We start from the raw sequence: 13228 nt of genomic DNA on the forward strand, positions 1-13228 counted from the left end.
CTCCTTCTCACCCTACTAACTGCAACTTCTCCCTGTGTCTCCAAGCCCAGCCTTCCTGAATTCTCCTGCTCCTCCATAAACAGTAGTGACTAGGCGGATGGGGGACTGGGGGATGGGCATTATGGAGGGCGCTTGAGGTGATGAGCACTGGGTCTTGTATGCAATTGATGAGTCCCTGAATTCTACCTCTGACACCAATGATACAGTGTATGTTAATTAACTTGAATTTAAATAAGAAAAAAAATTTTTTTAAGTAGATGTGTGAGTCTTACTCACAGGCCTACATGATTCACTCTGAAACACCAATCTTTCACATCTTGATTTGTTTGTGCTTTAACAATCTCATGACCCTCAAGAACATTTAAAATCAAGTCTGATAAATCTGTGGGTGCCAGCATCTGTGAGTCTACAGCTGCCTACTTGATATCTTCAAGAGGGTACTTCAAACTAACCATAGGCATACGTGAATCCCTGATTTCCTTCACTTTTACCTCAAAGTGTTCTTCCCCCCCCTCATTCCCTTATCTCAGAGGGCATACCATCACCCCCTAAAGTGCTTCAGCCAGGTTCATCCTCCCAACCAGCTACCAAACTCATTTAATCCCACCTTATTGATAGCTTCAAATCCATTTCACCTCACTACCTTTGTCCTGCCTCATGTCTCCTTTTGGAGTAAAAATCTTATCAACTGTTCTCTCTGATTCTGCACTGACTGTTGCCCTCTGGCTAAAGCCAGATTGACCATTCCAGTTTTGAGCATGATGTTCTGCTCTTTTACAACCTTGAAAGGCATTCTTCTGCCCACATACTGCCCTCCATTATGTGGCCCATTCTGACCACTTGGATCCCATTAGCTTCAAATTATAGTGAAAGAAAGAGTAAAGTGAATGGAAGAGAAGAGGGAGAAGTTGATTACCACTGTCCTAGAATTTTCACAATTCCTAATCTAGGAATTCAGGAAACTAAAAAAAAAAAATCTACCTTGTATCTTACATAATAGAATTTATAAAATAAGAAGGTAAAAGTCATCAAGCTTGGGATGTCACAAATCAGAACATATTCTAATGCCAAAAGAAATCATTTCAGACATAAGGTGTATTTCCAAAGCCTAAAAAAATATTCCTTCACATACCCACCCAACAACTATATGTGAGAACATGTGGTGCTTACTGCAGAGTCAGTGAAGTTTTATAGAGACTAACATCTCTCTAGGACCTCAATGTGAATCAGAATTTGACAAAGCAGTGGGAATGAATATGTATGTGAAATATTAATATATCCTGATTCCCAAAGCAGATGTAACAACCCAGAAATTTGGGGGTTCAAGAATTCCAGAGTACTTGCTAATTAACCTGGATATATTAGGATAAGTTAGAATATGCTACAGTAATAATTTCAAAATTCTCACTGGTGTAACACAACAAAAGATTATTTCTTACTCAAGGTCTTTAGAAGATCTGAGAGACTAGGCAGGATTGCTGTTCCTCATGTGTTGGCACAGTTTTCCACATTGCTTAGATTTTATGGTTTCTCCACCCCAACATATACTGCGATGATTGCTGTGGCCTAGGAAGAGAACATGGAAAATCATAAGCTATCTTCCATCCATCACATCTCAGTCACATGACAATATCTAACTTCAAGAGGGCATGTGCCCCCACCAAAAAAAGAAGGATCAGAAATCCTGGTGGCAAACTTAATAATGTCTATTACAGATACATAGCAGATCTTCAAATTTTATTTGTATTCCTATAGGAAAGATAAAATGAAAATGTCTCCAGGTATTTCTAAGCATAAGAAGCTTTTTCCCACCTTCCTCCCACTTGTTTCCTGCTTCAGTATGGTGTGACCCAAAAAAAAAGGAATAAAAGACAGACTTTAAATACATTATTTATTTTAATCCAATCCACATAACCAGTGAAGGACTAAGAGTTTTCTTTTATCTACTTTAGGGTTACTTAACTTTGGCATTTGGTTTTAGGCTAGATCATTCTTGGGGGCTGTCCTGTGCTGCAGGATATTTAGCACCATCCCTGGTCTCCACCCACTAGATGCCAATATCAACCCTCCCACTATGATTGTCACAATCAAAATTGTCTCCAGATATTGTTAAATATCCCTGGGGGTACAAATGAAAACTGGTTGAGAAGGGCTTTTCTATTTGTTTCCTCTGACCACTAGGAAGAGTTCAGATCCTCTAACACATTAAATAACCCAGTATTGAGGACAGGCAGGAATAGAATAAAGATAATACACTTTCTTCCAGATCTACCGCTGAGACTTTGGGCAAGTGTCTGAATCTCTTCTTTACCCTATCTATAAAATAGGGAGGCTAATGTTACCTGGCTCACAAGCTTATTGTAGGAATTAAATGAGACAATATATAACTCCTCCTTTTCTCTCTGTTTAGGAAATGACTTCTGTATAAACCCAGTTCCTATATATACATGGAACCTATTTCTGTACTTTCTGTCCTGTTTTACTTGTCTCTATGCATATTCTTGGGAGAATTCCTCCCTGTGTTGATAAACCAGTGTCATTAGTAAGGCCTATATTACCTATAGGTGACTCGCCTGGGAAACTCGGCCCTCAGAAAAGGGGCTGGAAAATGAGAAGTGAAGAAACAGGCCTATAAAAGCCCTCAATTAAAGTTCAGATACTTTTCTCACTGGAAGTCCCCCAAGGTTATTAAGACAGTTCATAAACTGTTAATTCTTTAGTCCCTGCACCATCTGGTGCCTTGCACACAGGTACAGGCACCCAATAAATGGTTGCTGAGGGGCTAAATGACCAATTTCAGATATAAGTCAAACAGGCTTATCGTTACCAGGTTTCCCCAAATCACCTTGTTAGAAGTCCCAAATGAGGTGCAATGAGGACAACGAAGGTATTACTACAGGCAGAACTGGCATCAACAATCAGTGGCAGGTGACAGTCTGACATTAAGACGGGCAAGTAAACGGCAGACATTAATTAAAAAATAAAAACCACATGCTCTGGAGAGTAAGCAGCCACACATATCACAATAACCCCTTAGCTGCATTACAGTGTCAGTGCATAATAACTGACATCCCTAATAATGACTCTGACATTTTAAAAAATGCTAATATCTGTTCAGCATGTTCTATTTTAAAAAATTCAGAGTACTGTGTATGGCATTTGACAAAGATTTCCACCACAGACTTATAAAATATGTAATTTGCAATATACCTTAGAGATTAGCTAATCTGTTTTCTGGGTGAAGAAAGTCAGTCACAGAAAGGTGAAGTATACTTATCCAAGGCCAGGCGCCCACAGAGGCAGATCTAGAACTAAAGCCTTATTTTGCTGACTTGATAGCAAGCTCTTTCTCCACTATGGCACAGCTTCAAAAATATGAATATATTTCTTTAATTAATTAAAATTGCCAAATTTAGTATTTGGAAACTCAATAAGGCTGCACTTCAACTATATAGAATTAATCAACTGGGCCATTTTCCTTATTCTCCCTTCCCTTCAACTTAGATTTTCCAGGCAGGCTAAATTTTTAATATTTCCTGTAACTACCCTCTCCCCCATTTTCATAAATAACTCATCATACCTGTGAGATAATCTATTCAAATGAATGGTTTAGAAAATGTGATCCAGGCTTCCACCCCCTTCAAGTGTTTTCTAATCTTGTTTTTTGCATCTCGGACATCTTTGTTTTCTTTTCCAAGGTGTATATATATCCTCTGAGTCCAATGTGGGTGACCTGTCCCACCTTAACCCCTGTGCCGTTCTTGACCATTTGCCATGGGTTGATGTTTCTTATCTCTCAATTCCCAGAGCACCTAGAGTTAGTTTCCACATCATAAGACTCATTGCCACACCCCACACTGCTTTGCTTTGCTCTGGTTTCTTACATGTAGATTGTCCCTTCCCTTCTAGAAAGTTCAGTCACTGGAGTCAGGCATCATGCTTTCTCTCTTCTTTGACACACTTACCAGACATATCTCGGAGACATTGCAGTTTCTGTTCCAGACCACCACAATGAAGCACAATAAAATGACATATGCCTGTAAATTCACTTAAAAATATATTTTCTAGAATTTGATATCCAAAATGTTATTTCAGGGACGCCTGGGTGGCTCAGTGGTTGAGCGTCTGCCTTCAGCTCAGGGCATGATCCTGGAGACTGGGGATCGAGTCCCACATTGGGCTCCCTGCATGGAGCCTGCTTCTCCCTCTGCCTATGTCTCTGCCTCTCTCTCTCTCTGTCTCATAATAAATAAATAAAATATTTTAAAAAACAAAAAACAAAATGTTATTTCAATATATAAAACTCAATATACAAAAACTAATATACAAAAACTATTGAGATACTTGATGTTCTTTTACTCATACCAAGTCTCTGACATCTAATATGTATTTCCCATATATCTCAACTTGGATGCTAAATTCATCAGAAATATTTGATCTGTATTTAGATACTATAAAATTTATAACTAAAAAGATGAATTTCCACATCAGTTTCCCCAAACATACTTAAAAGTCTTCTAGTAACTGAATCAAATATCAAAAATCATTTTGTCAATATTTGCATCCACATTGACAGGACTGCTTTAGTTTTTTAATTTAAATGTCAATCAATTAAACTTAAAGGAATTAAAAGTTCAATTCCTCAGGCCTACAGGTCAAATTCCAAGGGTTTAATCATACAGGTGGCCAATGGCTATGAGTCAGGCTGCAGGGGTCTAGAGGTGGGTTTTAGGGGTGGGAAGCAGGGTTGCCAGGGGACATAAGGCCCATGGATGGCAGACTCAGAGCATCTGGAGGGAAAATGCATATAAGCTAGTACACAGCACAGAGCCACTCTATACTAGCTGCCAAGAAGCAAAAAGATATTATGACAGAAACAGATTTCTAGGGAGCCTAATCTATAACAGAATAGAAAAATCAAAAAAGAAAAAAAAATTCAAGAGAGTCAGGGAGACAAACTGTTTATCATAGTAAATAAAATGTGAAATAATGAGGACTAGAAGTGGAGGTGGGAAAAAAGAATGAGGTGGAGGCAATGATCTGAGAAGCTGTTTGCTGGATAGAAGAACTGACAGGGCCAAAGAATAGATGGGTCACAGAAGAGGCCCAGCTGAAGACCTCAGAGGGACCTGGGGTTTGTTTGTTTTGTGCTATGTTGGGTTTTTGTTTTGTGTTTTTCTCTATTCTACCTTCTACACACATTTAACAGGGATAATTATATTCCATAGTAGTTTTCAGGAGCTCACAGATTTTTTAAAAAAGAACGTTTGTGTGACTTTGCTTTTATTTACTTATTTCTTTTTTAAGTAATCTGTATACCCAACATGGGGCTCAAACTCAAGGGCCTGAGATTAAGAATCACCTGCTCTACAGACTGAGCCAGCTAGGTGGCCCTGGAGTTTACAGATTACTTGAAGTAACTAGTGAACTCTTGGGAATGTAATGGGTCAATTATTATGGAGAACAAGAAGGGCGGAGGGAAAGGCAGAGGAGGGAAAGGCAAGAAGAAGAGAGAGAGGCTGTAAGTCTTAAATTTAATATTCACCAATAAATAGATAACAGATCAAGCCATTTGAGTGAGTGAGATCATCCAGGGAGGTATTTCAAGTGAAAAGACAGAGGCCACCCTAGGAACAATACATTTCTAGAGCCAGAGAAGTCTTCAAAGGAATGCTTTCAATGGGCAAAGAGACAGAGCCAGACAGGTTAGGCTTGTTCCATGGCCTCATTCACTCAACCAACATCTATTGAGACAAAGGCCTAGGTGTTCGCATTCTAGACACAAGCCAGGTGGGCTGCCCTGGAAGAGTGCACTGCTAGGCTTGCAGCCAGGGCTGAACCCCAGATGGCTCTGCCTGCAGCAGCATCTCTGTCCTATACTACAATAGGAGTCATGTACAGTGTCAGCGACTGTTCTAGCCTTGGAAATAGATCAGTCTAAATTCTATCCTGTTTCCTTGAAGTTTAATTTGCCATGTATAAAAATGCTCTTCTAGGAAGATCTTACTTTTCCTAACTAAGTAATTAGATTCCTATCTTAGAGGGAAAAAACAAGTCAAGGTTGTGCAGAGTTGGGATAATGGAGACACATTCCTGCATACATTAGTCCCTGCAGGGCTCCCGGAGGCAAGTTGAAGGTGGTCTCCCACCCATTAGCTGTTGCAATGAGACAGGTGTAGAAGTACAGAAAAACAGAAATTATGATGCAATAAAATTCAGAAGACATTTAGTTCAAGACAAACTGATGACACATTATACCATTTAACTTTTGAAAGTAGTAGTGCTCAAATTGAATTAGGATGGAAAGGTCTAACTTTTTAACTTCTTCCATAGAATGTCACAATACTTTCCATTAAGGATCAAAAGGACCACCATATTTTCACTTGCTCTAACAACAGGTTTTTAATGCTATCCTGGTGAACAATTACAATTTTCTATTTGTTAGTTATGAAACTTGTATTTCTCCTGTCTTGTAATTTGAAAGAATGTGTGGTATTTTTTTTAAAGATTTTATTTATTTATTTCTGAGAATACACAGAGAGGAGAGAGAGAAGCAGAGACACAGGCAGAGGGAGAAGCAGGCACCATGCAAGGAGCCTGATGTGGGACTCGATCCCGGGTCTCCAGGATCAGGCCCTGGGCCGAAGGCGGCGCTAAACCGCTTGAGCCACCCGGGCTGCCCAAATGTGTGGTATTTTGAGTTCAAACTGGGAAATACAATAGAGAAAATTCCCAATTTTAGAAACATAATCCCTTCTATTGCATAACTGACTTTAAAAAAAAAAGACCTTTAAAAGGAAGAATTTATTCATTAAATCTAGCCATTTGCACAAAACAATGCTCTCCCTCAATTCAATCTTTACCTCTCTCCTCCCAAATTTTTCATAAAAGATAGAACTCAGTCTCATTAACTTTACACTTCTCTCAATGACATTCAGGATTATGAAATCAGAGAACGATGGAACACCAATAAGGAAAAACAGTTGCCTGGAGTGTCTTTCTTTCCCCTCCACCTGACATCTCCTACATGTCATCCATGTGCCAGTTGAAACACCACCTCTGGGAAAATGGAGCTGACTCATGCAAATTTCCTTGTGTCCTTACAACACCTCCACTCTCTTGGAGAAATCTGCTTGTATTTTTCTTACATGTCAACACATCTGCCTGTGTTCAGGGCAGGACCTATATCATGCACATCTTTGTATCTCTGGAGAGTAGCCAGTAACTGGTCTAGGAAGCATCCAATAAATACTTGTGTAAGAAATAAAGAATGGATATATAAATAAACAAGTGAATGACTAAATTATATGAAATGGATTTCTTAGCTGTATTACTTGAGCAACTCATTTCACCTCTCTGAGCTTTCATTTCCTTATCATAAAAAAGGAAAAATAGTGCATTGCCTGGTGGACTTCTCAGGGCACTGTAAAGCATTACATACGATAATATGTGAGAAAGCTCCTGATAAATGGTAAAGTACTATGCAAATGTTAGTTATTGTCCAGTGGCTGGATACAGACAAAAAAGCCTAAAGCCTAACCAAGTGTAGGACAGGGATAGGAAATGAATTCCATACATCAGGGAATGATGTCATTATTGACCCAGATCCCAAGACAAAATCCTAAGTAACATTCTTGACTCCTCCTTCTCCTCACTCCTAATACCCAAATAGAACCAGTATCACCTGTTTCACCATCACTGAAGACAAGACAGACAAAAACAATTATACATTCAAGCCTCCACCTCTCCACCACCCTGGTAGCAGCAAGTCCACTTCTTCCCTCTGTGTTACATCTCCCCATAATTGACCATGACCTCTGGGGATTACCCAATCCAAGGAGTGGGAAGGATGGTTTTGATTTTCCATGTAAGTGTGGAACCAAATAGAGAACTGTCATCAGAGTTCTTACACAAGTTTGCTGTCAAAAACAGGTCCTGTATGCTTGACTGGCCAAGCACCCATCTCTGGTTCTTTTTTTTTTTAACTTATTTTTATTTATTTATGATAGACACAGAGAGAGAGAGAGGGGGGGGGGCAGAGACACAGGCAGAGGGAGAAGCAGGCTCCATGCCGGGAGCCCGACATGGGACTCGATCCCGGGACTCCAGGATCGCGCCCTGGGCCAAAGGCAGGTGCGAAACTGCTGAGCCACCCAGGGATCCCCCCATCTCTGGTTCTAAGGAGTGCCCCATCATGCACCACAGAAGACCAGGAAGGTAGGCCTGAAGGAACCTCCAGCACCAGCCACAGACCATGCCCAAACCAGCCTTTCTCCATAAACTTCCAAGTCTTGTCTCAGTGGCTACTCAGCGTTTACAGGATATCACTGCCCATCTCTACCACTAGCTTTTGAAGAGGTCTTTCTGGCCTATGTTTACAGGCATCATAACTCTGAAACTTGGGAAGCATCATGGAGTTCCAGTATCTATTCCCATACTGAATAATGCATGCTTTCTCCTCTTAATATGTATATACCCAAAGGAATTCAGGAGATCTTATCAACAATGAAGATCAGTGGCAAGGGCACCACCTACCCTCCATAGGTACCCTGTTTGATACCTGCCTTGACAGGCAGTCTATTACACAGGCAGTCACAAAGTTCTGCCATTTTGATGCCAAAATATTTCCCAATTCCATTAATTTTCCTAGCCACTACCTTGTTCAGGCCACATCTTTCACCTGGATTATTGTGGCACCTTCCTAATACTGCCTGCCTTTATAACTGCTCCCCCCATCCACTCTCCCAGTGGTAGCAGAATACTCTTCTTAGACACAGATCAGATTGTGTCACCTCTTTATTTACAACAAGTCCAGTGCTTCTCGTTGTCCACCCAGTCCACCCTCGGCATGGTTTCACAAGACCTTCATGATCTGGCCCCTCTGGCTCCTACTTACTTCTCCAGCTTTACATGTCATCTTCCCCTGCCTTCCCCACCACTCATCATTCCCTCTCCTTCTCTCCTAGTCCTATCCTCCCATCTTCCCAAAGAAATTTCTTGCTGCTCTTAATCCCCTTGACCTAGTTTGAAGGAGAACTTCCCCATGAGAAAAGAAAATGCCAGGATGCTCTCATTTCTTCTCACTTTGAGAAGTCATCTCTTTTCATTTTCCTAAAAAAATCTTTCAGTGTTTCTCCTAAATAAGCCAGAGGTAGATGATGGTCCTTGAACCAGTCATGAGGGACTTAAGTCATCAACTGTCTTTAGGATGATTAGATACTAGAAACCCGTGGACCTCAGCATTGGGGGCTGCACAGACCCCCCAGCTGATAAAAAAGCCCCCATTTAATATCACTTTACATTAGTTTAAGTTGGCATGGTTATGTGAATATATGAATTTGTAGCAGACTAAAAGAGAACTGAAATAATCATCTTTTTAAAATAACTAGGTTATATATGTCATAGATTACGTTACATATCTTATCTTAGTCTATGGTTTGTTTTTTGCCATGTCAGATGTCATAAAGATCTGTCAACTGTATGACAGAGGGTTAATTTGTTAGAGGGCAGTATTCTTTGAATCTGTATTTCAAAATGTAATGAAAACATGAAATTAGATACTTTTTCTTCTGCTTTACTGGCCTTTATCAAACTTATACCCTCACCATGGAGCTTTCCTTTCCACAAGATTTTTTTTTCTCTCTCTCTTAAGGGTTTTCTGTAATTGAGACACATAACCTATTACTGACCTGTGGTACAATTGCAGTGTATTTCAACTATACTAATGTATAGCTTCCTACCTAAAAACAGTATTTTAGTCATTGTAGACCTTATGGAGTTTTGAGAATCAAACCTGTTTATGGTAAAATACCTTAATTTTCTATATCTGCTTTTATCTTTCTAATAAGAAGAGAAAATTGTAATAGACCAAACTCGTTATGACATTTTTAGTAATGCAATGAACAGAATATTTTAGGCACTCTGAATATATATCTGAAATCCTTGATCAATATTAATTTCAGAAAATATTCAGATTCTCATCTCTTTGGCTTGACATATTTGTGGAATTTTTTTTTAAGAGGATTACATAGCTAAGAAGGAGAGAATGCATACAAAAAAGCATATTTAAAAACTTTTTAGATGATTTTAGACTTCTAAAGGGTTACAAAAATAGTACAGAGTTCCTGTGTACTATTCCTCCAATGTCTCCTTATGTTAACATCTTTTATAACTATAATAAAATTCATTTTAATAATAAAAATACTATTTTCATATAAAGATCTGTACAGCTGAGATTATTTGCCATCTGTCTTTCTAGTTATATTTTTAATTGTTTTTCTAGTTATCTTTTTTTTGGATTTAAGTATCAAGAATGTAAAATATAGGTCTAATCAAATTTGTACTCTAGCAAAGGGTATTTATTACGACCACTCCACACTTAATCGTTCAGTTACTTTTGATATTTTATTAGGTTTCATTCATTTGTGTGATATTTTTATTCTGTACTTCCTATGGATTAAACTCTTACAAAGTCCTTGCCCTCAATGAACTTCCCTTTCAGGTAAGAAACACAAAAAGAACAATTGAGATGGACAATTACAATACTAACATGATGGATGTTAAAATACAATAGTTACTTTGATAGTTTAAGGGAACATATAAGACATGATTCTAACCTAGTCTTGGAGAATCAGCAAAGACTTTCGGTGAAGTAGCTTCAAATTGTGACATGAAGAGTAGGAAATATAATAAATATTGGAATATTGGAAATATAATAAAGAATTGGAAGGGAGATTGTTTCAGCCTGGGGAACAAGAATGGGAAAGGCTGGGAAGTCAGAGATGGGAGAGAAAGGGAGGGAGGGAGCGAGGGAGGGAAGGGAGAAAGGGGGTTGGGAGGAAGGAAGGGAGAGAGAGAGAGAGAGAAAGAGAGAGAGAAGTATTTGCCAGGAAGGGAAAGTAAATTAGGAAACAAGGACTAGGAGAGAAGGAGAGGGAATGATGAGTGGTGGGGAAGGCAGGGGAAGATGACATGTAAAGCTGGAGAAGTAAGTAGGAGCCAGAGGGGCCAGATCATGAAGGTCTTGTGAAACCATGCCGAGGGTGGACTGGGTGGACAACGAGAAGCACTGGACTTGTTGTAAATAAAGAGGTGACACAATCTGATCTGTGTCTAAGAAGAGTATTCTGCTACCACTGGGAGAGTGGATGGGGGGAGCAGTTATAAAGGCAGGCAGTATTAGGAAGGTGCCACAATAATCCAGGTGAAAGATGTGGCCTGAACAAGGTAGTGGCTAGGAAAATTAATGGAATTGGGAAATATTTTGGCATCAAAATGGCAGAACTTTGTGACTGCCTGTGTAATAGACTGCCTGTCAAGGCAGGTATCAAACAGGGTACCTATGGAGGGTAGGTGGTGCCCTTGCCACTGATCTTCATTGTTGATAAGATCTCCTGAATTCCTTTGGGTATATACATATTAAGAGGAGAAAGCATGCATTATTCAGTATGGGAATAGATACTGGAACTCCATGATGCTTCCCAAGATTCAAAAGCCAGGAGTTAAAGAGAAGTCATAGGAAGACATTTCTCACCCTGGTCATGAAATATGGGAATGCCAAGCCTTCCACAAGAATTTCCAAAAAGCTCAAACACACAAGCTGTGAAATAAAGCACTTGCATTTAGGACCTGCTTCTGTGACAGAGGTACCAACAGCTACCAGTGTGGAGGGACTGTTCTTTACCTCGAGTCTCCACGTTGGGAGCCAGCCAGGACAGCAGAGCACAAGAAGGTGGAGAGTACAGCCTATTCCCCTTCCTCATTGCTGCTCTGCAGAACTGGGGGCCAAGCTGAGCTGAGGAGAGGGGGGTGAAAGTTTGAAGTGAATGAGAGATTAATTTTTTAACAGTTTACATTTTAAAACATAAGTGCATTCATCTTTTTTTTTTTTTTTTAAAAAAAAAACACTATAAAAAGATCAAAAGATCGCTGGTGAAAAATATTGCTCCTACCTCTGTTTCAATCACCTAAATTCTCCAAAGAGGTAATTACTTTTGTTAGTTTCTGAATTCGTTTCTTATAGCTACTCTAACAAAGTACCACAAACATGGTGGCTTAAAACAACAGGAATTTATTACCTCAAAATTCTGGTGGCCAGAAGTCTGATCTCAGTGTCACTAGAAGGAAATCAAGGTGTCAGGTGAGCCATGCTCACTCCAGAGGTTCTAGGGGAGACTCTGCTCCTTGCCTCTTCCAGTTTCTGGTATGCCTTGACTTGTGCCTGTATCACCCCATCGACTGCCTGCCTGGTCACAATGCCTTCACATCTTCAGTGTATAATCACTCTCTGACTCGCTCTTATAAAAATGTTTGTGATGGTATTTAGAGCCCACCTTGCAGGATAATCCAGGATAATCTCCTTAACTAATCACATCTTTTGCTATAGAAGTACCAATCATAGATTCCAGAGATTAGGAAGTGGGTGTATCTTTAGTGGCCATTACTTAGCCTACCACAGATTCCTATGCACCTCTCCAGATATAAGCAAATGCAAACTCGTAGGAAAATCTACCCACATTTTTTTCACTTTCTACCACAAAAGATAATCTACCATACACGTTCTGTATCTTGCTTTATTGACAGAATAATACGTGTTGAGATCTTTCCCTATCACTGCATAGAGAGCAACTTCCATTTGTACATGTGCATAGAACACCACTGAATGGATGTATGCAATTTATTTCACCAATTCCATTCAGTTTCATTTTTTTGACATTACAAAAAATGGCAAAGTAAACAACTTTGTAGGTGTGTACACACATACATACACACACACATTTGAAAATATAACAGGAATTTTAGAAATTCATAGAAGCAGAATTTGTCAAAGGGCATGTGCATTTGGAGTTTTTTCTTTTTACTAAAATATAATTAACATAGTGCTTTATTAGTTTCATGGGTATAATTTAATAATTTTATACATTACTCGGTGCTCATCAAAGTAAGTATACTCTCAATCTCCTTCACCTTTCACCTATTCCCCCACTGACCTCCCTAATGACAACCACCTGCTTGTTCTCTATAGTTAGGAGTCTGATTTTTTTGTCTCTTTTTTCTTCATTCATTTTTGATTTTTAGATTCCATGTGAGTGAAATCATATGGTATTTGTTTTTCTTTGACTGACTTCTTTGACTTGGCATTATACCCTCTAAGTCCATCCATGTCGCTGCAAATGGCAAGATTTCATCCTTTCTTGTGGCCAAGTAATATTCCGTTGCCTTTATACAA

General features: G+C 39.3%; 1 protein-coding gene across 1 annotated transcript in view; it reads right to left on the bottom strand.

Moving 5' to 3' along the window:
- Positions 1-1505: 1505 nt before the first annotated feature.
- FANCB (FA complementation group B) overlaps positions 1506-13228 on the bottom strand; it is a 45356-nt gene continuing 33633 nt past the window's right edge. Inside the window, exon 9 of the mRNA XM_041741043.1 lies at positions 1506-1566. Within this exon, the coding sequence (XP_041596977.1) occupies positions 1522-1566 (45 nt within the window). The 3' untranslated portion in view covers positions 1506-1521. The remainder of the gene's footprint in view (positions 1567-13228) is intronic.

The sequence above is a fragment of the Vulpes lagopus genome, chromosome X (genome assembly GCF_018345385.1).
Source record: "Vulpes lagopus strain Blue_001 chromosome X, ASM1834538v1, whole genome shotgun sequence".
Taxonomy (NCBI): domain Eukaryota; kingdom Metazoa; phylum Chordata; class Mammalia; order Carnivora; family Canidae; genus Vulpes; species Vulpes lagopus.